The sequence below is a fragment of the Podarcis vaucheri genome, assembly GCF_965113315.1.
Source record: "Podarcis vaucheri genome assembly, chromosome: 16".
Lineage (NCBI taxonomy): Eukaryota > Metazoa > Chordata > Lepidosauria > Squamata > Lacertidae > Podarcis > Podarcis vaucheri.
Genome location: NC_138754.1, coordinates 6416523 through 6442057, shown reverse-complemented (window position 1 = coordinate 6442057; position 25535 = coordinate 6416523). Strand labels below are relative to the sequence as shown.

Sequence of the window (25535 nt, the reverse complement as noted above, 5' to 3'; positions counted from 1 at the left end):
TCGTCTGTCGTTTATTCCAACCCAACAACACTGGTTACTTTCTGCTAGTGATCAATAAACAGGCTGTGATTTCTGCATTGCATGGGGTTGGACTAGATGACCGTTGGGGTCCCTTCCAACTCTACAGTTTTGTGACACTATAATTCTATGATAGATCACCTGGAAGAGCCCTGTGACTGTGAGGAATTCAATCGGTAGTGTTTTGTTGCTGTTGTTGTTGCTTGTCTGTTTTTAGCCACCTGCTACTGATGCATTTTTTTGGTGACGGCACAGGAGTCACTGACCAGAACAAATTCACTTATTCCATACTTGTGGTTTGACCTTTCTTCTTTGTTTTTGGTGGTATGCCAGTGAAAGAAGGTGTGCAGAGCCAGCAACTGACTCATTTGCTAAAAATCTTCCCGGAACCACTAACTGCATTACAGGTCACACAGGTTCTGTTGTTGGGATCACGCTGTTGACTTCTCTCACCCCCTAGAGAGGGCACTCTTCCCATGCGCAGCAGAGCAAGCAAAGCGATGCAACGCATCTATTCCTTTCTTACATAAAGAGCCTACCTGTCATTATCTCCCAAACATCAGCAACAGCTTTCATTTGCAAGCAGATTCGCTGGAGGCTGAGAGATAATGAGCATGGCATCAAATGTGCCAAGAGCAAGTCAAATGGCTTATCGGGCGTGGGAGGAAGATTACAGCAGGGAGACACAAGTTATTGAGAAGGGAGATTCTACGGAAGAAAAAGAATTTTGTATGCCGAGTCAGGTACCTGGTTTATCAAGTCTACAAACTGACGGAGGAAGCACTCAGGCTGAGGTATGTCCTACCCTGATTATCCGAGATCCTTTTAAGAGGGAATGAAAGCTTACCCCCCAGAGGCCCTGGGATCTTTCAGCGAGCCTCTGGGATGATCCCCCCATTTCCAGGTGGAATAGGGAGGGTTCTCTGCTTGGCATGGGAAGCTTTGTCCTTCTGGCTCATATTCTTAGTGAGTGGGAGGCTATGGACAGGGGCCTTTGGGCATGACAACCTATGAAGGGGAGCAGAAACCTTTGGTCCAAGGGATGAAACTAGGTGGCCATGCCTCTAAATCTGGCACCTAGCATTTTCCAAGGGAGGTGGGGTTTGAGATGTGCTTGGGTGTCCAGAGAAGCTGGCAAAGACAACAGGAAGGGCTTTGTGTGCTTCAAGGTCCTAAAGAGAAAGAACATCATGCAGTGGGCAGAGTAAATGCCAATTTCCAGCTAGGATTAGAATCATAGCATTGTGGAGTTGGAAGGGACCCTCAGGATCATCCAGTCTGACCCCACGCAATGTAGGAATATGCAGGTGTCCCATAAGGGGATCGAACCTACAGCCATGGCATTATCAGCACCACTCTCTAACCAGCTGAGCTATCCAGCTGATCATTAAGGTCACTCAACATACTATGCTCAAACATAGAGGGTGGAGAAAAGTGAAGCATTTAATGGGAGCTTCCATCTAGAGACGCTCCTCCCACTTTTCAATCTCCGTGTCTGGTTGGTTGGGCTTAGGAGAGATGACCATTTCCTTGTACCTACTTTTGTAAAACTATTTTTGATTTTTACGAGTAGTGATGGAGTTCATACATGTGGTTATGTAGCAGAATTATGCAAATTTGTCTGCTAAAACAAGGGCCAGTAACAGCTCTCAGCCTAACTTGCCTCTCAGGGCTGTTGTGGGGATTGAGTATGAGGAGAACCATGGACACCACCTTGAGTTCCTTGGAGAAAAAGTGAGGGGGAAATGTCATAATTATTATTTTTTATATAAAAATCTTGGGATATCTTATGCATCTGAACTATGACATTTTCCATGTGAAACATTTTTCTGATACCCTGGTCTTGATTGTCCTCATCCAAGGCTACCATACTAAAACTCAAAGACTCCTTGGTTGTAACTGTCCAAGGATTCCAGTATCTGGTCAGTTCCAGGCCAAACCAAATTCCTGTTGGATCTCTCCAGGGGTTTTGTGGCTGTTCTAGTCCAATAAATAACATAAAAGTGGGTGGAGGGGGAGAGGGTGGAGGAACAAATTTTGTTCCTATTTGTTTTGTGGGGAACAAATAGCTATTCCCTGCTCTTCATCAGGTGCATTAAATGCCTGGTGAGGATGTGATCAAAATGTCACCAAAGCTCCATGGAATTCACCAATAACTAAGCATATCTGTGATGGTTGACTGACCCAACCCAAAGAATGCTTACTAATGGTTTCTCCTCATCCTGGGGGAGAAGAGAGTGTCAAGTGGGGTGATACAGGATTCTGTCCTGGGTCGATTGTTGTGCAACATCCTTATAACATGACTTGGTTGAGGGAATTGAAGGAGTGCTCATCCAATTTTCAGATGGCACCAAAACTGAGAGAGATAGCTAATTCTACAGAAGACAGAATCAGGATCGAAGATGATTTTAACAGATTGGGGAACCGAGTCCGAACTAACATTTTGAATTTCAATAGGGGCAAATGTAAGGTTCTGCACTTAGGCAGGAATAACCATCCCCTGAGGCGCTTCTTCATGTGCCTCCTCAAGGAGAAGTCTGAAGGGCCTTTCCTGAGTGGCTCCTTGCTTGTGAAATGCTCTCCCCAGGAAGGCTTGCCTGGCACTTTCATTACATATCATTAGGCACCAAGCAAAAATGTTTCTCTCTAACAAGGCATCTGACTGATTAACATCCTGTGGCTTTTAAAAGTATCTATGGGGAGGGGGTGTTATTGATTTGCTTTTGTTTTATTATGTATTTTGTATTCTCGTTTTGCGTTTTGTGTTGTGAACCACCCTGGAATATTTAGATGAAGGGCAATAAGCAAATTAATTAATTAATAACCAGCAGAACAAATATAAGACATGCGACAAATATAAGATAGTAGACCACAAGCTGCACAAATGTAAGATGGTAGACCACAAGCTTCACAAGAGTCAACAGAGTGATACAGCAGCAAAAATGTTAGCGCTATTCTAGGCTACATCAACAGAAGTCTAGTGTCCCAATTAAGGGAAAAAACAATGCTGCTATATTCTGCCTTGGTCAGACCACACCTGGAGTACTGTGTCCATTTCTGGGCATTACAATTTAAGAAGGATATTGAGAAGTTGGAGCACTGGCAGATCAGGGCTAGTAAAATTATCAATAGTCTGGAAACCTAGCCTTGTGAGGAACAGTTTAGAATAATAGAATTCCAGAGCTGGAAGGGACCTTGTGGATCATCTAGTCCAAACCCATGCAATGCAAGAATATGCAGCTGTTCCATATGGGGTGTATCAGCCATAGTATATCAGCACCATGTACTAGTCTAACTCTTTAGGGAGCTGGGGTTTTTCAGCAAGGGTAAGAGGAGATCCAGAGGAGATATGATAACCATCTTCAACTATCTAAAGGGCTGTCACATGAAAGCTGGAGCAAGTTTGTTTTCTCCTGCTCCAGAAGTTAGGACCAGAAACAATGGCTTCAGCTTACAAGAAAGGAGATTCTGGCTAAACAACAGGAAGAACTTTCTGATGGTAAGAGCTGTTTGACAGACTCCCTTGGGAGGTTGTGGACTCTCCTTCCTAGGAGGTTTTTAAGCAGAGGTTGGACGGCAACCTGCCATGGATACTTACTTGAAATTCCTGCATTGCAGTGGGTTGAACTAGATCAGGCTTCCTCAACCTCGGCCCTCCAGATGTTTTGAGACTACAATTCCCAGCATCCCTGACCACTGGTCCTGCTAGCTAGGGATTGTGGGAGTTGTAGGCCAAAAACATCTGGAGAGCCGAGGTTGAGGAGGCCTGAACTAGATGATCTTTGGGGTCCCTTCCAACTCTACAATTCTATGATGGAACAGAAGCGCACCTGCAGAAATATTTTGTTCTTTCCTGCCTCCCATAATTGGCTTTCCCTAGACAGATGCCTCAGTCACCATGTGCCTTGGAGACCTGTTGTCTCCCAACCCTTGAATAATAGGTACGTCTCCCTAAACCATTAACTTCAACTCACTTTTTTGCTCTTGGCCCAGATGTGGTAATAATATACTAGACAGCAAGTTCTCATTTTCTTTCTTCCACGAAGACTGAAGTCAGGTGATTCATCAGAATATAAAGCAAGATGATTCCACATGAAAGCCAGGGTGGAGTTTAAATAATTATAACTAATGGCATTTTTATCCTAGTCTTTCTACAAGGAGTTCAAGAAGTACCAGGTTCACAGTCTTCCCACCACCACCATTTCATCCTCATGACAATCCTAGGTTAGGTAGAATAGTGGCTGGCCCCAGTCACACCCAGTTAGCTTCACAGCTAAGTGGGATTTGAACCCAGACTCACCACTGCTCATCAGGCTCTCTAACCACTATTCATAGACTACCACAGGTATAATCCTTGAATGAAGTTACAGATAGGTAGCCGTGTTGGTCTGCCATAGTCAAAATAAAAAAATTCCTTCCAGTAGCACCTTAAAGACCAACTAAGTTAGTTCTTGGTATGAGCTTTCGTGTGCATGGTATCTGAAGAAGTGTGCATGCACACGAAAGCTCATACCAAGAACTAACTTAGTTGGTCTTTAAGGTGCTACTGGAAGGAATTTTTTTACCTTGAATGAAGGGCAATCTTCTACTCTTAAGGCATATGCCCTGACTTTCTGTCATCTTGATACTTTTGGAAACCATAGCTCAATGACTGAGCACATGCTCTACATGTTGAAGGTGTAATAATAATAATAATAATAATAATAATAATAACAACAACAACAACAACAACAACAACAACAACAACAACAACAACAACAACAACTTATTTATTTGTACCCCACTCATCTAGCTGGGTTTCTCCAGTCACTCTGGGCAGCTTCCAGCTGAATATTAAAAACACAATACAGCATTAAACATTAAAAACTTCCCTAATCAGGGCTGCCTTCAGATGTCTTTTAAAAGTAAGATAGTTGCTTATTTCCCTGACATCTGATGGGAGGTATCTGGGTATCTAAGGTGTCTAGATAGGATTGGAGAAGACTGGCCACTGTCTGAAAAATCTGGAGACCCAGTGCAGATAGGCAACCTGTGGTCCTTCAGATATTGTTGGACTCCAACTCTCATCAGCCCCAGAAAACAGAGCCAGTGGTCGTGGATGAAAGGAATTGTAGTTCAACAATATATTTGGACTCTCCATTTCCCATCAACCCTAGCCAACCATGACTAATGGTCAGGGATGAGTGGAGTCATACTCCAACAACATCTGGAGGGCCCCAGGCTCACCATCCCTGGTGCAGACACTGCTGAGCTTGGAGAACCAGTTGTTTGATTTGGTAAAAGGTAGCTCATTTGCTCCTATCTGCCAGCTCATGCATTTAGCTGCTTGTAGCAGTGGTGGGGCAGCATAAAATCTACTGCCAGAGGCAGAATTCTAGTTACCAGGAATGGTGAGTGGGGAGAGCACTATTGCACTCAGGTTCTGCTTTGGGGCTTTCCATAGTAGTTTTCCCAGTAGTGATGTATGGAAGTGAGAGCTGGACCATAAAGAAGTCTGATCACCGAAGAATTGATGCTTTTGAGCTATGGTGCTGGAGGAGACTCTTGAGAGTCCCATGGCCTGCAAGAAGATCAAACTTATCCATTCTTAAGGAAATCAGCCCTGAGTGCTCTCTGGGAGGACAGATCGTGAAGCTGAGGCTCCAAGACTTTGGCCACCTCATGAGAAGAGAAGACTCCCTGGAAAAGACCCTGATGTTGGGAAAGATGGAGGGCACAAGGAGAAGGGGACGACAGAGGACTAGATGGTTGGATACTGCTCTCGAAGCTACCAGCATGAGTTTGACCAAACTGTGGGAGGCAGGGGAAGACAGAAGTGCCTGGTGTGCTCTGGTCCATGGGGTCATGAAGAGTCGGACACGACTAAATGACTAAACAACAACAAAATAGGCATCTGATTGACTTCTATGAGAACAGGTTCCCATTGGCCTGATTTTTATGTTATTCACTCCAACCATGCCTAATGCAACTTGAACCTGTTGTGGCCATGTGCATTACCTTCTCTTTAATGGCTAGAGGGAGGCCCATGGCTTGGATCATACCACACATTATACTGAAGGTTTAGCAGGCAGAGGGGCTGCTTTGGTGAGTGTACATGGAAGCGGGCCATAATTACCATGGGCTATTACGTGTGAGTACAGCTCACACATTTTAGCGAGTCTTCTTGCTACACATCCTAAATTATACTCCACCCTCCTGCAGCTAAATGAAATAGAACATATGTGGGAGTTTAATGCAGAGCTTAATGGGCTTGTATGCTTCTAATAGACCTGATGTCTCATATCTTGGTTTGCCATAGTTACTGGAGAGATATTCATTTTTAATATGAACCTACCTAGTTGACGCTTCCTCAAATGCAGCTGTGCTGTAAGATTTCCACCTTTCAAAATTTCCCCCGAATTATTTCCAACCCAATAATTAGTACAAAAAGTTGCATGTTAGAGGAGGAAGTCGCATGCCTGTGGTATAGTGTTTAGAGTGTTGGACTAAGAAGTGGGGGGTACCAAGTTTCAAATCCCTGCTCCGCCATGAAATTCACTGGGTAACTTTGGGCCAGTCTTCCGACCTAACCTACCTCCCAGAGTTGTTTTGAGGATAAAAATGGGGAAGAAGAGAGTGCTGTGATCACACTGAGCTCCTTAGAGGAAAATTTAATAAAATAGTAGTCATATATTTGTGAAAATAACAGGAAAGGGGGCATTCAATTGAAAATAATTGCTTGCAAAAATGGGTCTGCTCAGCAAGGGAGGAGCACTGTAACACCATCTGCAACTGGCGTGATCCTTTCTCTGTAAGTTTAAACCTACAGGTTTCACATCTCTCTGTTGTCTATTTGGTCTCCCTGCCCCCTCCATATTGCCAATGCAGATGTGTTCATTGATAAAAAGCACTACAGCAAAACAGTTGCTTTTGATGTGACCGCGTACACACTGTTGCATCAAGATCGCTTCTTTGTGCAATTGCTTACTGATTCGCCTGTGAAATCCTGTGTGTTGAGCAACCACTCTTTGCAGGGAGGCAATAAAAGTAAAGTAGCAGATATGAAATTTTTTCGATGTGTTGTTGTTTTTATCCCTAATATGCAGGGCATTGGTGCAGATCTGCATCAATGAAATATTCCCCACCACCACCCCGCTCCAAAACAAAAGCCATCTGGTTCTGATCATATGCATCATTGCATCAAAATTCTCCTTCTATAGCGTTTTGTCCAGGAAAGATCATTCCATTAGAACGGCAGTTTCCAATACTTTTGATATGGTGAATCATGTATTCAATTTCAAATTCATTATTTATTACTGTTTATTTATTACATTTATACAGTGGTACTTCGGGTTACATACGCTTCAGGTTACATATGCTTCAGGTTACAGACTCCGCTAACCCAGAAATATTACCTCGGGTTAAGAACTTTGCTTCAGGGTGAGAACAGAAATCTTGCAGCGCAGCGGCAGCGGGAGGCCCCATTAGCTAAAGTGGTGCATCAGGTTAAGAACAGTTTCAGGTTAAGAATGGACCTCCAGAACAAATTAAGTACTTAACCTGAGGTACCACTGTATATGTCACAGGCTGGCTGGATGCAGAAACAACAACAATAACAACAAAGCAATAATTCCCCCTCCCACAACACATTTCAAAGGGCATTGGGTGTCAACCACCCAATCAGCCAAAAGCCTAGCTGAAGAGGAATGTTTCTGCCTGGCATCTAAAGAGGTACAATGAAGGAGCCAGCTGAACCTCCGTGGGGAGAGCATTCCACAGAAGAAGAGCCACTGCAGAGAAGACCCTGTTCTCATGCTGCCACCCTCCAACCTCTCATGGAGGAGGCCCATGAAGAAGGGCCTCAGAGGACGATCTCAGGGTCTGCATAGGTTCATATGGAGAGAGAAGGTCCTTGAGGTAGTGCGGTCCTGAGCCATTTAAGGCTTTATAGATGAAAAACAGCACTTTGAATTGGGCCTGCTAAGTACTTGCAAAGTTATTCATAGTTTCTTTTATTTGATTGCAGGATATTGCTTCATAAGCTATACATTTTTATTCCAAGGCCAGATGACTTTGCATCAGAGGGATGCTGTAACAGTCACTCTAAATAACATTCTATATGAGCACCTTGAGCTGAATTGTCACCTCATTATTTATTTATTTATTTATTTATTTATTTATTACCCTTCACCCAAGATCCCAGGGCATATTACAACACTAAAAGGCCATTTCAAAAACGTGGACAGACAACATGAATACTTGTCACTCTAAAGGGCTTTTGACCAGGATGTTAGCTGCAACTAGAATTTCAAATTCCCAGCCATAGAAAACCTGGAAAGCAAATGTATTTGGCTATTTCGCACAAGAATATGGGGATTCATATAAACTGTGTGTTTCCAGGAAGTTCAGAAGATCCAGAATGCTTTTATGAAATCTGGTGGAATTTTATTTCCTATGCTTTGGACTTAGACACTCATCATTCTCTATCCATTCCATCTTCAGGAGCAGGGGTGTCTTGGTTTATATTGGTTTCTTTCTCTTGTCATTTATTTATTCTTTGCTTTTGCTTATTTAAGGGGTAGTCAACCTTTTTATACCTACCGCCCACTAATGTGTCTTTCTTGATGGTAAAATTTCCTTACCGCCCACCAGCGTTCAATGGAAGGAGGATTCAGCTTCTGCCGTAGAACCCCCTACTGCCCACCTAGAGTCCTGAAATGCCCACTAGTGGGCAGTAGGGACCAGGTTGAAAACCCCTGGCTTATTTTATTGGCATCTGTCTGGGAGACAATGGAAGAGTGTGCTATTGGAGGTAAAGTCAAACTGTTGCAGAGTTACAGCGCCTGCTGTGGCCGTAGAGACCAATATGGGATAGATATATTTTGTTGCAGCTGGAGTAGAAGAAGGCGTCTGGTTTCTCTTGTACAGTTGCACCATGCTCCTCCCAGTGATCATTTCTTCTCTGGTTATTACTGTGGATACAAGAACTGCCTGTTTGTCTCTAAGCACGGCAGTCGTCTAGGATGGAAGGGTTAATGTTGCCAGCCTTCATGTCATGACTGCAGACATCTTTGTAATCAGGGCGCCGGGGTGCAAAGATCTGCCCAGCCCCCCCCCTTCCGGTTGCCCAGTCCCAGGTGCTCAGGAGGACGGAGGCATCTGGCCGCCTCAGCATCTCGCTGGCTCGGTCACTCCCAAACTCGCAGCGCAGAGCTGCCTGCAGCAGAAGAACCTGCCACGGTGCTCCAACCAATGGGTGGGCTCTTCCCCAGACTTAATTCTTGGGCCCCGGACTCTCAGCCTGGAACCCCTGAGAGCCCAGAGCCTGGGTGTCCCACACCCCTAGCGCCTATGGGTAAGACGGCCCTGTTTGTAATGCAAAGTTGGCCTGCCAACAGGCCTAGTCCCTGAAGCCCTCTCCTTGTAAAGCACATCCTTGGTAATCCTGCCATCTTCCATTCTCTGTACATGACCAAGCCAACTTAGATGTCTCTAAGACAGAAGTATAAACATGCCGAGCATGTAGGCTTGGAAGAGCACATCTTTGTTTGAGACTCTGTCATGTGATGCCCCAAATCTTCCTGATGCTGTATATATGAAAGCCACTGAAGTATCGCTCCTGGCGGGTGTCAGTTGCCCACGACTCACTTCCATAAAACAGCGTGCTCAACACGCAAGCCCAGTAGACCTTCATCTTGGTATGAGAGCTTCTCCATTTGGGGAAACACAAATGTGCTGCTTGTGGGTTTCTCATAGGATCAGTTGGGCCACTGTTACAACAGAACACTGGACTATGATGGATCTTTGGCCTGATTCAGCAAGTTCTTCTGTTTCTGGTGGTGGTGGGGATATGCAAAAGAACAGAAGCAACCCAAACCTGTAGCAACCTGCAGATGCTCCCATTACATAATTAACGTTAGAAAATCTTTGTGGTTTGGTGAGGATTCAGGCAGTGTGGAACGTGGGACTGAATAAATTAGAGGAGGCAATTAAAGGAACAGGTTGTGGAATGGCCTTTCATCCCAACAGTTCCCGTGCTGACATTTGCAATGGCTCCTCACCCATTCCTCTCTACGTTCTCCCCAAAGATTTTTGCTTCTCTATTTCTCTTCTCTCCCTGACACCCTTTCTTGTCTATCTCCCTGCCCAGTGGACCACCAGAGGAGGGACAAGATCACTCCTGCGAGAGGCCTGATCTGATCTCTTGCCCAGAGCTCTTGAACATCAACCAAGAGCCACCAGTTGCCCACCCTTGTCTAAAGACTTCAGACTGTGTCCTGAAGTCACACGTGGCGGAACATTCAGAGACCGCATGAAGCTTAATGTAGGGGGAAAATGGAGTGTCATTTGAATAATCTCTCAGATGTGGTTGAAAAAAATTAATGCGGCTGGATCAGGAAGTTTCTGGGAATCAGTTTCGCTCAGGGCTATCTTCTGAGTTAGGCAAAAGAAAAGCCTATGCAATTGACTTCTCCCAAATGATTCCCATAAATAACATGAAGGGCCAATGCACTGTGGTCAGAGAACTCGCTTTGAGGTTAGGCTAATAATAAAGCCCATGAAGCAATGTGTTCTCAATTGTTCCTGACTATAAAACAGCCACATGTGTAAGACAAGCATCACGTCTCATCCAAAGAATAAAAAAAGCAGTAGATCACAAGCAGGTTTCTCGACAATTAGAGCAAATTGAGCCGCGTGGAGCAAATTTTGGCCGGGATATAATTAAGACCTTTGTGTTCAAAGGCTGCCTCATCCCCTTAAGGCTGTCTGAGAATCTTTATAAAAGCTTGCCATGACTCTTAAAAAGAGCTTATTTGAATCCAGCCACGGAGGGAACCAGGTAAGCCTGATTTGACATGAGCTTGCTTATGATGCTTCTTTGACTGTTTCTGTTCTGAATTGCCCCCCACAACCCAACAAGGAGCCCATCTAGGACCTGCTAATTTTGTGAAAAGTCCAGTTGACTGAAATGGGAGCACCTTGGATTAAAACAAGAATGCTTCTTCAAGCATCTTGAATGACTCAGACAGAGCACCTCTTGTATAAGCAGAAAGTCCAGGGTCCAATCCCTGCCATCTCTAGGTAAGGATTGGAGGGACCCCTGCCTAAAATCCTGGAAGGCAAGTGCCACTCAGTGTAGACAATATTGACCTAGATGGGCCAGTGTTCTAACTCAATATAAGGCAGATTCCTCTATTCTTGTGTAAGCGCACTTCTTCTTTGTAATGCTTGAGTTGATAGTCAAATTGTTTGCCCCTTTACGTCCTTTCACATCAGTCAAAATCTGGACCATTGACAGCTACCTTTTTATCCATGACTTTGTTTAATTGTTTAAGGAAGGGACATAGCTCCTGGATATTACTAGATTCCATGGGTTTGGACAAGATAACTCTTAGGATCCCTTCCAACTCTACAATTCTGTGGATCCTAAGATTAGATACCTTAAGGAAGAAAAGTTGTTTTCCTAACCCACCTCCTGCACCCCCTAAAAACTTCTCCAGAGAATCAGATAGGTCCTCCTAGGCTGGGGGAAGAGGGATTGTTTCAAACCAGGCTTAGAATCTAAAATGAGCTGAGTAAGGTCACGACAAGGAAGCGTCCCACTGCTTCCTTCATTCATGAACCTCCCTCTTCATTCCACAATGGTCTGGAGGCCCTGACCCCCAGGCCACAGGTAGCTTCAGAGAGGACAAGGGAGTAGAAACTTTCCTTCTGTGAACTTCCTTCACTAAATGCATCTTGGGATCTAAGTCACTAAGGCTTAAATCTGAGTGGGCATGCATGTGTTTTGCTGTACATGACTGTCTGTTGGTGTTCACTACAACTGGCAGCGGAAAAAAGTCAGAATTCAGCAATGCTTATGGGAAACCATAGGATGAATCTTTGCAAACTTTTTCTTCTTCTTAATACACCTACTCATTCTTATTCTTCTCTCTGTAGTTGTTTTTGGTGGTGGTGATAGAGTATAGCTGAGAAACAGGGATGGGGAGAAATTCCAGTAAAACCACATAAGTCATTCAAAGAAGGAATCCCCTGTTGGATTCTGAATTTCACTTGCAAGGATCTTTTGTCAACAATTCAATGCAGTCTTCAGTCCCCTCTCTGTATTTTAACTGGAACCTAGGAAGCTGCCTTCTACTGTGTTTGACCTCTGGTCGATCTAGCTCAGAATTGTCTACACTGACTGGCCACTTCCTTTCCCAGCCCTACCTGGAAATGCTGGGGGTTTCACCTGGGGCTGCCTGCGAAGCTGATGCTCTACCACTGAGCCACCTCCCATTCCCATCCCCTCCCTTCCTGACAGCATCCTTCTGCTATCCTCTCTTTCTGTCTCCTTCCACTTTTGATTTTCATGGCTGAAAATCAAGATACCCTTAATGGCACAAAGATAACCACATTTATCAATTCCTCCTTTAATTCCCATTTGGCTAAAAATTGCACCCTGCTTTGGAAAATACAAATTGAGATGGCCTGCCATTCACATTTTCTTTTTCTTTTTTTAAAAAATCTTTTTATTCACTTTCATTTTTAACAATTACCATCATACTCAAATCATAATCATTTTACAAGTAGGATTATCAGAATCCCAAGACTTTCCTCCACCCCTCCATGGTTTCCCTAAATATTCTTTTCAAACTGCATTGTATCATATTTTCCATATTTTCTTAAAACTCAGTTGTAACCATAATTCTTGCTTCATTGCAAGTGTTTGCTTTTTTTACAATTCTGCCAATGGTTTTAATTGTTTACAGTGTTCTTTCAAGTAACTTATACAATTTTCCCGTTCTTTATTAAATTGATTGTCCTCTTGATCTCTGATCAAGTTCTATTCATATTTTCAATATAGCATTAGACAATAAATAGGTAGATATCTTATTCAGGTTTCCAAGATACTGACTCTAGAAATGATTGGGAATGGACATAGATCTGCGGCTACTTCAGACTGGTGTTTTTGTTTGTTTGTTTGCTTGTTTGTTTGTAATCTATTTATTTTGGTAGATGGGTTCTGAAACATGTTATTGATGCACTAAGAGTGCAATACTGGTGACTTATACTGTGGTATTATTCTGCTTTATGAGCTGTTCTGTAGTGTTTCTCTATTGCTACTGCATTATCTGGAGGGGCACTTTGTGCTATAGCTCAAGAAAAGAGGAGCAAAACAGGAGCATCTGCAGTGTAAAAACTTACAGGATATCAGCAAGAGGTTATGGCCTGTGTACCAGTTGGAAAGAAAGCTATATACCCACCTCTTAAACTCTTGCTGGTGTAATTAGTATCAGAAGTGAATAATCACACAAATAATCACAAATTGGCAATAATAATAAGGGCTTCCTGAGGGCACTCTGGTCAAGGATGGAGAAACTGTGAACCCCTAGATTTTTACAGTATCCAAATCCTATCAGTCCTGGTAGCACAGTGAATGGCCAGGGATGCTGGGAGACACAGCCCAACAGCTACTGTTTTCCTGTAAGACCTACGTATTGCAGTCGTTAAGAGTCGTCAACAGGCTCATCTCAGCTATCTGCCAATCTCCCATTCCCACCACCCTTCTGAGTAATACCCCTCCCCACCTTCACACTATATAGAAGGATCTGGCAACTTCTGTTTCAGTGTATCTGAAGAAGTGTGCATGCACACGAAAGCTCATACCAAGAACTAACTTAGTTGGTCTTTAAGGAGCTACTGGAAGGAATTTTTTTTAATTTTAGCTACTGGAAAGTCACCTATTCCCTGATGCTGACATGCACTCAGTTCTTTGATGTCAACCATAGTACGGGTTTTGCTGTTAGTAGTCTAAAATTTAAAGGAAGGTCTTAAATGGGAATGAGGTGCATTCACTTTAATTAAAAATGAGCAAGGAACTGGTTTACATCAAGGATACTTGCAGTTTCTCCCTCTGGCAAACATATCCTAGTAAATACAACAGATGAATCCCGTGCTCTGTATATTCATTTCATCCCAGGCTTCTCCAAACCGACTCATTTATTTGTTCAGAAGTCAAAGTGTTGCTTTTGGAAACCCGCCTAAACTGGTTCTTGAGATGATGAGACTAGCCCTTTAGCAATTAAGATAGCTTCTGGAATGCCATCCACACCCTGCTCACCACGCTCTCATTTCTCTCAAATGCTCTCTGAATTGTCAAGTTAGCTTCCCTTTCGACAGATGAGTTTATTTTACATATCCATCTATTTATTTTGATCAATTGTATACCACTTAGCTACAGTCATCCATGGTATGCTAAAGAAATACCATTGGGATAAACTCAGAAATGACTTAAGATACCTGCTGATTTTTAAGAAGTCTTTTTCCGCAAGGTGGTGGAAGTTCAACAGGGAGGTGGCTTGCTGATCTCAGCAGGGAGGGAGCGCCATAGAACTGGTTCCACCATAACTGAACACACAGCTCCTGATGGATTCAAGCCATTCATAATTTGCATTTTGCAATAGATAGCGTAGAAAGGATTTGCATTCTTATTTCTGTGAAATGGGTACGCAGATATTTCCCGCTTCCCTCTTGCATCTGTCACAATTGTGTGTGGGCATCTCATTCCCATCTTTCACTCCAGTAGTGCATGATTCAGATAAGCGGACTACGCCCATCTTGGAGCTTACTCAAAGATTCTCTCCTTTATGTATTGCTACACCTCTGCTATCCGTGCCCTCATTTCACGGCATATATCGAGGTGTGCAGCCTGCTAGGTAGGTTCCCCTCAATCACAATGCCCTTGCTCAGGAATAATAATAATAATAATAATAATAATAATAATAATAATAATAATAATATATTTATACCCCTCCCATGTGGCTGGCTTTCACCAGGCACTCTGGGTGGCTTCCAACAAAATATCAAAATACAATAGTCCTTCAGATATTATAAGCTTCCCTAAACAGGGCTGCCTTCAGATGTCTCCTAAAAGTCTGGTAGTTGTTTTTTTTTCTTTGATATCTGGTGGGAGGTTGTTCCATACGGCAGGCACCACTACCGAGAAGGCCCTGTAACTTCACTTCTTAAAGTGAGGGAACTGCCAGAAGGCCTTTGGTGCAGGACCTCAGTGTCTGGGCAGAACGATGCGGGTGGAGACGCTCCTTCAGGTATACTGGGCCGAGGCCATTTAGAGCTTTAAAGGTCAGCACCAACACTTTGAATTGTGCTCAGAAATGCACTGGGAGCCAATGTAGGTCTTTCAAGACCGGTGTTATGTGGTCTCGGCGGCCGCTCCCAGTCACCAGGCTAGCTGCCACATTCTGGATTAGTTGTAGTTTACAGGTCACCTTCAAAGGTAGCCCCACGCAGAGCGTATTGCAGTAGTCTAAGCGGGAGATAACTAGAACTAAGAAGGAGAGGGATGGAGGTTCTCAGGTTGACTTCTTCCTGATGAGACTTCTGTGCCAGTTACACAGTGAGGCAGTTAAGCAGCTTCAAGTTCTAGGTTTCATGGGGGTTGGGCTCCTTCTCAGAAGTTCATAGAATCATAGAATCATAGAGTTGGAAGAGACCACAAGGGCCATCGAGTCCAACCCCCTGCCAAGCAGGAAACACCATCAGAGCACTCCTGACATATGGTTGTCAAGCCTCTGCTTAAAGACCTCCAAAGTAGGAGACTCCACCACACTCCTTGGCAGCAAATTCCACTGTCGAACAGCTCTTACTGTCAGGAAGTTCTTCCTAATGTTTAGGTGGAATCTTCTTTCTTGTAGTTTGGATCCATTGCTCCGTGTCAGCTTCTCTGGAGCAGCAGAAAACAACCTTTCTCCCTCCTCTATGTGACATCCTTTTATATATTTGAACATGGCTATCATATCACCCCTTAACCTCCTCTTCTCCAGGCTAAACATGCCCAGCTCCCTTAGCCGTTCCTCATAAGGCATCGTTTCCAGGCCTTTGACCATTTTGGTTGCCCTCCTCTGGACACGTTCCAGTTTGTCAGTGTCCTTCTTGAATCGTGGTGCCCAGAACTGGACACAGTACTCCAGGTGTGGTCTGACCAGAGCAGAATACAGTGGCACTATTAAGTCACTCCTGATGTATTGAAGGCTTCTTCTTCTCATTAAGACCATTAGAAGAGTCTGGCTGCTGTATGGGATCAAAGGTGAATCTCATTCAACATCCTGTTCTCATGGTGGCCAAGCAGAACACATGAAGATGCCATATACCAAATCAGACCATTAGTCTAGTTAATTCTATATTGCATGCCAAGGCCCCTGTCCCCACAGTTCCCTTATATAATAAACACACGGACATGAATATTTTAGGTTAATTGGATAAAATAGGCCACAACTTTGATTTGAGTGGTTTGGCTTAAGCATTGGGTGAAACCAGACTATATCCTGACTCCTGCCCATCTGCAGGGAGTCTCACTAAGGGTAAACCACCAGTAAGGGGAGCCCTATGACAAACGTCAAATAGGGGCACCCCCAGGGTCCCCTATGGGGTCATGGCATGGCCCTAGACTATGCCCAGGCTTTGGACATGATCAACACCCCTGGATCCCTTTAATAGGATACCCTTATTGAGGAGGGGCAGCAAACGGAGGACACCCCCAAGCCATGCCGCAGTTTAAACGGCTTGTAGTAGCAGTAATAATACTAATAATACTAATAATTTATACCCCACCATCTGGCTGGGTTTCCCTAGCCACTCTGGGCAGCTCCCAACAGAATATTAAAAATAGAATCAAATATTAAAAAACATCCCTAAACAGAGCTGCCTTCAGATGTCTTCTAAAAGTCAGATACTTGCCTATTTCCCTGACATCTGATGGGAGGGTGTTCCACAGGGCGGGCGCCTCTACCGAGAAGACCCTCTGTAGCCACACCCCCGGCCGTGCCGATTGGACAGCTGGGGGTGTGACACGGCTGGGAGTCCCCATGACACGGGCAGCATCCCTCCGTCCTCCAGCTGGGTCACTGGGAGGTCCCAGATGCTGTGCCGCAACACCGCCCACCGGGGGAGTGGACTTGTCTGCACTGAGTGTCAGTGGCTCCCCAGAGGTTCAGACTGGGTTTTCTTCCAGCTCTGCCTGGAGATGTTGCGGACTGAACTTGGAATCCTTCTGGATATAACACAGATGTTCTACAACTATGGATCTTCCCTCAAAAATAATTCTAAGATTCTAGTCCTCATCATTCTGAATAAAGAGCTGTCATAAACAGAAATATGAAAAGCTGCATTAGTCCAAATCAGACCATTGATCCATTTAGTTCAGTATTGTCTACACTGCCTCTTCCAACCCTCCCTGGAGATGCCAGTGATACAAATTGGGATGCATTTTTATGCAAAGCAATTTCTTGCCCATCAAACTTTGTTTATTTATGCTGGATTTTATGATGATGTGTTTTATTGTTTTACATTTTTAGACTTTGCATTGGAAACTGCCTTGAGATGACAGTGTAATGAAGGGCAGGCCATAAACTGGGTTAATAAGCAAACAAAAGAATTTCTTGAATTTATGAGCCACCCTAATTAAACAATAATAATAGTTCTATGGGCGTTGTGCTTGGGAAAAGAGTTAAAACTAAAGCATGCCATAAAACAACTCAATGAAATCATTGCATGAATAAAAACCACCTCTGCAACAGTAGAATTATTCCATTCAGATGCAAAACTGAATGTTGACACACATCAAGATGTCGTCGTCCAATCTAACAAGACATAGACCGGCTATGAAAGCTAAAACCAGCCAGATTTTCATTATTCTGTACAAACTAAGAAAAGAAAAGAAAACAATAGCAATGATGTTAAGAGACATGAATAGAACTTAAATAGGCTGGCATTCTAAAAAGAAAAGCATTGTGTTGGAGAACATTCCACAGGTAGGGGAGCCAGGCTGACTCAGAGCATTTGGGAAAATACAATATCCCCACACAAACATTCCATATAGAGAAGTTGGCTACCTCATCATTGGCAATGGAATGTCATCCCCCGCAGAACCTGAGGGTAGCAGGTGGGTTAGGAACTGTCTTATATCCAGCCAGACCCTTCGTGCATCTACCTCAGCATCATCTGCAAGGACCAACAGTGGCTCTTCAGGGATTCAGGCAGGGAGACCTACCTGGAGATGCTGGAGATTGAACCACTGAACTATGCAGCCCTCACCTTCAAAATAACAGTAAGATTCCAGTCCTCATGGTTCTGAACAAAGGTCTGGTTTAGAAAATAGGAATGTAGAGAGAACAAGCTTGTTTTCTCCTGCTCTGGAGGGTAGGGCTCGAAACAATGGCTTCAAGTTACAAGAAAGGAGATTCAGACTAAACTTCAAGAAGAACTTTCTGATGGTAAGAGCCATTCGGCTGTGGGAAGGTCTCCCTCAGGTGGTTAAGGACTCTCCTTCCTTGGAGGTTTTTAAGCAGAGGTTGGATGACCGTCTGCAATGGATGCTTTAGCTGAGATTCTTGCATTGCAAGGGGTTGGACTAGATGACCCTTGGGAACTCTTCCAGCTCGAAAAGTCTATGATTCTATTTGTTTTTTATATAATGATATTTATTGAGATTTTACAGACAATAAAAGGTTACAAGATTAAAAATAAGAAATAAGAAGAATAACAATAATAAAAGAAAAAAGATACAAAAATACAAAAACAAAGCACATAAAAAGTAAGAAAAAGTTAAAAAGAAATCAATATTTTCATGTCTTATATTTCATTTACTTGTTTCCTGACCTCCTCACACACCCCTTTTTTGTATTCCAATTCACATAATTAATTCAGCAAATCCTTACCCTCTATCATTTATCTTTACTCAATATTTTAACCTATTATGACTATATATTTTAAACCATTGTCAATCCGTATTCACATATTCTTGTTAATCTTTTTACCAATACCGCTTATTTTCAATCCAACATCCCTTTAACATTCATTAATTTTACAGTATTTCTGCAAGTAGACTTTAAATTTCTTCCAGTCTTCTTCCACCTCCTCTTCTCCCTGATCTTGGATTCTGCCAGTCATTTCTGCCAGTTCCATGTAGTCCATCATCTTCATCTGCCATTCTTCCAGTGTGGGTAAATCTTGTGTCTTCCAGTACTTTGCAATCAATATTCTTGCTGCTGTTGTTGCATACATCGAAAAGTCTATGATTCTAAGCTAGCTTATGCAGAGTCCAACCATTGGTGTCTATATTGATTGGCAGCAGCTCTTTGTCCAACATAGAGAAATCTCCTTTATACCAAATCAGGCCATTGGTCCATTTAGGTCAGTACTGTCTCTAAGGTGACTGGTTGTGTTTCTCCAGAACTTCAGACAAGGCTTCTTTCCCAGCCCTATCTGAAGATGCTAGGGACGGAACGTAGGACCTTCTGCATTCAAAACAGATGCTCTACTTCTGAGCTATGGCCCTTTGAGAGCCAGTGTGGTGTAGTGGTTAAGAGCGGTAGTCACGTAATCTGGGAAACCAGGTTCGTGTCTCCGCTCCTCCACATGCAGCTGCTGGGTGACCTTGGGCCAGTCACACTTCTCTGAAGTCTCTCAGCCCCACTCACCTCACAGAGTGTTTGTTGTGGGGGAGGAAGGGAAAGGAGAATGTTAGCCGCTTTGAGACTCCTGAAGGGGAGTGAAAGGGGGGATATCAAATCCAAACTCTTCTTCTTCTTCTTTCTTGGGTTGTTGTTTAGGGGGGCACCTGAGGGCTCCCGCTGCCAAGCATCCCCCCATAATGGTTGCTGTACACTGCCTCATGGTAGGACAGACCCTGCAGAGTGTGGAGGGCACAGTCAATGGCGTTGCTGATTTAGCTCAAACTTTGGTGAAGTTTGCTGAACTGAACTATTTTCTTGGGGGGTTGGGTAATTTAGTCTTCTATTTGAAAGCCCAACTGGGGAATTTCACCCTATCATTTCTTTTGAAGTCCAACCCTTAATATAGACACACCTTTTCCAGCCTCTAATTTAGAAACCACAAATGCTTCTTCTTCCCCTTTGACTTGTTTCCTCATTGTAGAAACACCCATCTTTCCTCCCCTAACCGGTCTGTCACTGCGTCTACTTCTATGATGCATCCCTGATCTCATCTGGGCCTTTCAAGGGTTGCTGCTTGGGCTGGTGAGACATAATTAGAAATGCTGAGAAAGCTAAGGAGAGAGAGAAATAATAATAATAATCAGGGAGTGCCTGAGCTCTCCTAACACATATAAAGCCATGGGCAATAGCCCTGTAACTCCACATAGGTGATGAGTTCCTTAGTGTCAAGCAAGAGTGAAGCAGGTATGTACCAAATTCACAATGCTCCTCATTGAATTGGACTCTCAAAGAAGTCAAGGAAGGAAGGAAGGAAGGAAGGAAGGAAGGAAGGAAGGAAGGAAGGAAGGAAGGAAGGAAGGAAGGAGAAGGGGAAATTGTGAGCAGGCAATGGGACGTAGGGAGGACAGTGTACCCTTTGGAATGTGACCTGCACCCAGAGGAAAGGATGTTTCCAAAATGGCAATGGGGCTGCTTTATGTAAGCAACTCACCATAATAACCAGCCATGCAAGCCATGTGGAAGGCAGAAGAAATTCAAACAGGTCATTAGGAATGTCACAAAGAATCCCAGGCAGGCAGGAAAGGATTCATTTGGAGCAACTGAGGCAGGCTGGTCATTTGTGAGCAAGTGCAATTGCCATTTCCAGCGGGAAGTGAGTGACAGAGAGCCACGGGCCCTGGTTCCCTAGATTCTTCCATGGTCTCCCCAAAATTGCAAGAACAGCCAGGCACATGAAGAGTTTGTAATGAATTTGGAGAGTCTTCCTTTTGTGTAGAGTTTTGAAGAACACAGAGGGAAGATTATTTATTAATTTATTATTTGCATTCTCCTCCCCACCACCAACTCACAATACAACTTCTCTAGAGGATCCTTATATTCAAGGATGGAAAAACTGTGGCCCTTCTCGAGATGCTGTGGGACTCCAACTCCCAACAGCCCCAGAAGCCAGTCTGGCCAATAGTCAGAAGTGTTGATGGGAGTTGTAGTCTAGGAAGATCAGCAGGGGTAAAACTGTTTTTGTAGACATGGATGTCTACGAAATTTTAGAATCTGGACTTGATAAACTTATAGGAAAGCAAGTGGGGAAAATGGTGCCTTCCAGATGTTGTTGACCTCCCATCAGCTCCAGCAACCAGCATAGCTGATGACCAGGGACCATGAGAGTTGTATTCCAACAACATCCGGAGGGCCAAAGGTTCCCCTAACCTGTTGTAAGTAGACAGACAACACTGGAAGGGGTTGGAAGAGGGTCTTCACATTCCTGTTGACTCTGAACTTGGCCAAGAGTGAAATTCCAAGGTAAATTTGGGGGCTTTGAGGTTGTACAAAGGCATATGGGGAATTGAGAGAAAAGCTACAATCACTTCTCTGAGACTAATGGACATTTTATGAGGATGGAAGTATGGTAGCTCCATCCAAGTACTGTATGTCCTTTTTTAAATAGCCTCAGAACACCAAGCTAACTCTGCTTCTCCCTGATCTATTTTCTGTCTCCAGGCTGAAATCCATTCCAGCAGAATGTCCACATCAGGTGTGAAGTGCGTCACCACACCATGCGTCACTTCGTGCCCGGATGCAAAAGTGGTGATACATCCACCACCGATGGTCCTCACTCTACCAGGACTGAGCCTCACCACAGCCCCTAACCAATGTCTGGTGGAAACCCAGACGTCGTGTCTCACCAATGGCTCCGAGCTGTGCGGTGATGGATCTTCCAAAGCAATTGTCACTAAATCCTCTGGTCTGCGTGCTGTTTCCGGTGGAGACACCCCGTGTTGTACGACCACCTGCCCTGACTCGCAGGTGGTGATACAGCCACCTCCTGTTTGCATTACAATCCCAGGTGCAGTCCTCACTAGCTACCCCAACGAATGCCTCATCCAGACCTCAAACCCCTGTGTCCCTAGTGGTTCCCAGCCACAAGCCATCGCCCGCTCTACATCAGTTTCTGACTGCTCCCTTACCCCACAGCGTATGACTCGTTCTAGCTCTGTCCCATGCGGTCTCAATAGCACACCGGCATGTGTGACACAAGGTCCTGGTTCCAAAGTGGTAATATACCCACCACCGATTGAGGTCACCATCCCTGGCCCTATTTTGGAAATTGCTGCAGAGGAGTGCACAGTGGAGGTCTACAACCCGTGTGACACTGCCGGTGCCATCACCAGTGGTGAAGAGCGATGTGCCATCACCAGTGGTGAAGAAGGGGAAGTCAAAGCCCTGACTGCACGTGCCTTGTCCTGCACTAAAGTGTGTGGGGTGTTGGGTGCTTCTTCTTCATGCGTCTCCCAAGGACCAGAGATGAAGATTGTCATCCAGCCCCCTCCTATTGAAGTTGACCTTCCTGGACCAATCCTCCAAGTCTTCCCAGAAGCGTGCAAAGTGGAAACACTTACCCCATGTGCTCCTGAGCCACAGGCACTGTGCAGCAACAGTGATCCAGCTACCTCAACAGCTCTTGCCACCAGGACCAGCTCGCTGTCCACCATTAAACGTCCTCTGCCTGATATGAGAAGGCCTGCCCGCCCTTGGGCTGAGATGTACAGCCGGTCCATAACTCCAAGGAGCATTTTGGCCAAGACTTCCAGATTTTCCAGATACCACCATGGCTTCAGCACTTCAAGCTATCAGTCATCTTACTGAATTCCTCCATGCATATTGTACAAGAGACAGCTGGAATAAAGAGGTGGCCTTCGTGGCTTGGCTGATGAAGAAGAGCTTTCATCCCAAACACCTATCGAATAGATGGACAATATTATTTTCCCTTAAATTCTTTGAAAGACATATCTAAGATGTGCTTTCTGTACTATTGTGCCCAGTTAGGTCCCACAGGGACCTAATTGTACACTGTCGAAAACCCTGCATTCCACTGATTGCAGTGTTTACATGCCCTTAATTGTATCCTTTGTCTTTGGTCTTGTTTCTCTTGACGGGGCATCGCAAATGAACAGAAGAAATGGTGCCTTATAGAGAGACCAGGGTGTGTCTCTGAATACCAGTTACTGCAATCAAAAGTGAGGAGAGTTGCTGTTTCACTTGTGGGTTTCGCAGAGGCATCTACTTGGCCACTGTGACAACAGGAAACTGAACTAAGTGGGCCTTTGGCCTGATCAACAGAGCTCTTCTTATGTTCAGCTCTGCTTTAATTTCATTTTGCTATTGTAGTGTAAATGGACTCATAATCTAATGTGAAATCAAGAGGCCGGGATCAGGTATCATCACTAACTATAGGTGATGGGTGGTCTTCAACTAATACTATTACATCATTGCAAGGATTTCTGCTTGTGCAATGAGACTTGCCTTCCTCTGTTCTGCCCCCCCCCCCCAGAACCTGTTCCAGAGGATTGGCAGAAGAACCCATGGTCAGATTTACGGGACGAAAGGGGCAGAACATTCAATTGCACAAGCAGAAATCATTGAGCTAAAAGTAACATTCACACGGCACTGTGATGGATTCAACCCACGAATCCTAACATCCTCACAAAAGAGGAGGTACTCTTCACCTCAACAGCAGTTACCTCTGAGTAAACAACCACAGAGCCACATGCTGCATAAGAGGTTCAATAGTCCATGCAGTGGGAGGAAATGGGGACTGGAAGATTTAGCTCATAGGTCGCATTGCGTTTTTAAACACTGATATATTTAAAATAATGTTTATCATAATTTAAAGAAAGCCTTGTTTTGATCATGTGTGAAATGTGTTTTGTTTTTAATTTAGGGAAAAAATCCATTTGTCAAAGTGCATATTTCTGTAATAATAAAGCAAACGATGACTTCTCAAGCTGGTGTTTTATAATGCTTTTGTGCAACCAGGATGGTGGTGGGGTTTTGGAAACCATGCCCTTTAAGGAGTGGCTGAAAGACCTTCCTTTCTTTAGCGTGGAGAAGAAAGTGGTCTTCGTATATCATAAGGGACGTCAGTCACACAGAATATGGAGCAGGCTTGCCCTCTAGAGGGCAGGACTAGATTGTCTCTAGCAAACTGAGATTCCAACCTGTCTGAAATTTCCCCAAAACAGGTAGAACTAGATCAGGGATGGGGAACTTCAGGTGCAGTGGGACAGTTGCAGCCCTCAAGATTGTATACTGGGCTCTTGGGACTCAGTCCAGGTCACACATCCTCCAGAAACATATAACCCTCCAACATTTCTCGGATGAAAATAGGGACTGGTGGGGAAAATAGGGGCATTCCGGGGCCAAATCAGAAGGTGCATTGGCTTTCATAATTCTGTTTCTGTCCCTGGAAAAAAAGGGGCACTTGGAGTGTATGGAAACCCACCCACCACTGACCCTGTTTTGCAACCACATTGAGTGTTTCTGTCTGAATGGAATGTGCCTTTGAACTCTGGTCACACTGGGTGGAGGATAGAGAGGGATGTGTGAGTGTGTGTCTTTTAGAAACTGGGATACCTTACACAGGTGTCAGGCTTCAGGGAATTGGCTCCACACCCACCCACAGGGCCAGTAGTTAAGCAGAACAAAGGAAAAAGAGTCTTCTTACCAGTTAGAAACTTTAATAATCACAATGAGAGAACGAAGAACCTATCTCCTAGAATGGCAGTGCTCCCAATTAAGAATTCTACCCCCCTTATGTCCCTATTTTGACCACACTGCAGGAGGCAGTGGAAGACAGAAGTGCCTGGCGTGTTCTGGTGTGGGAGTCATAAAGCCACGGTAAAGGCTTGTAATATTGCAGGGTGCCCCCTGACCTCGGCTGACCAGCACTCTGAGCTTTACAATGTATTGGAATGTATTAAGAGCATAGCCTTATATGGAGCTATGTTCCCCCCCTGGGCAGTATAACCTTATTTGGCGATGGGTGGGTTTAAGCCATGACTGGATGTAGGTAATGTGAGACATTGGCAAACGGCCATGCGGCTGGAGAGAGAACAAAGGATAATAAAAGTTACTGGAGAGGAGAGAAGAAGCTGGAAAGGAGCTGCCCTCCATCCATGAAAATATTGCTGGCTCTTTGTGTCTTTATTTTATGTTAAACAGCACCATTTTGTAACGGCTGGCTCCGACATTCTGGTCCATGGGGTCACGAAGAGTCGGACACGACTAAACAACTAAACAACAACAACATGTCCCTATTAATCCACTTCACTTCTGTGTCTTGTAATCTGAGCTTGGAGCCTCTGTGTTTTCTGTTCTGCCACTTTCTGAGCTCTTCTTGACCTTGGGAAGAGCAGGGGAATACTTTCCAGAGACAGTGAATCTCTCTCTCCCAGTGTTTCTTCTCCTAGCTGTTCCCCATCCAGTATTTCCCAGCTTCTGCCTTCTGAACTGTGTCCCTCTGCAAACCACTGTTCCAAATCTATACTGTCTGCCTGCTCCTCGGAATATTCAGGATTTGGAGCAGGAGCAGGGGAAGAGGGAAGGCTCCCATTCCTCCTCAGTGCTGCCCTCTTCAGCACAGTCCCTGACAACAGGTGAAATTTAAATACTCAGAGTGGTTTAACAATCAGTCCCTCTTCCCAGGGAACTCTAGGAATTGTAGTTCTCTGAGGAAGCATGTGTGTGTGTGGGGGGGGGGACTACTAACAACTCTCAGCAACCTTACCAAACTATAGCTCTCAG

General features: G+C 44.4%; 1 protein-coding gene across 3 annotated transcripts; it reads left to right on the top strand.

The window, feature by feature from the left end:
• The first annotated feature begins 585 nt into the window (after positions 1 to 585).
• On the top strand, positions 586 to 23736 carry LOC309520489 (uncharacterized protein). Of its 3 annotated transcripts, none has more exons than XM_082202349.1 (2): positions 586 to 812; positions 21453 to 23736. In XM_082202349.1, the coding sequence occupies exons 1-2, from the start codon at positions 627 to 629 to the stop codon at positions 22596 to 22598; spliced, it is 1332 nt and encodes a 443-aa protein (XP_082058475.1). In that variant the 5' UTR covers positions 586 to 626; the 3' UTR covers positions 22599 to 23736. The 3 variants fall into 3 exon arrangements, with proteins under 3 accessions (XP_082058475.1, XP_082058476.1, XP_082058477.1); XM_082202350.1 differs by lacking the exon at positions 586 to 812 and adding an exon at positions 10605 to 10837; XM_082202351.1 differs by lacking the exon at positions 586 to 812 and adding an exon at positions 19954 to 20198.
• Positions 23737 to 25535: the final 1799 nt, after the last annotated feature.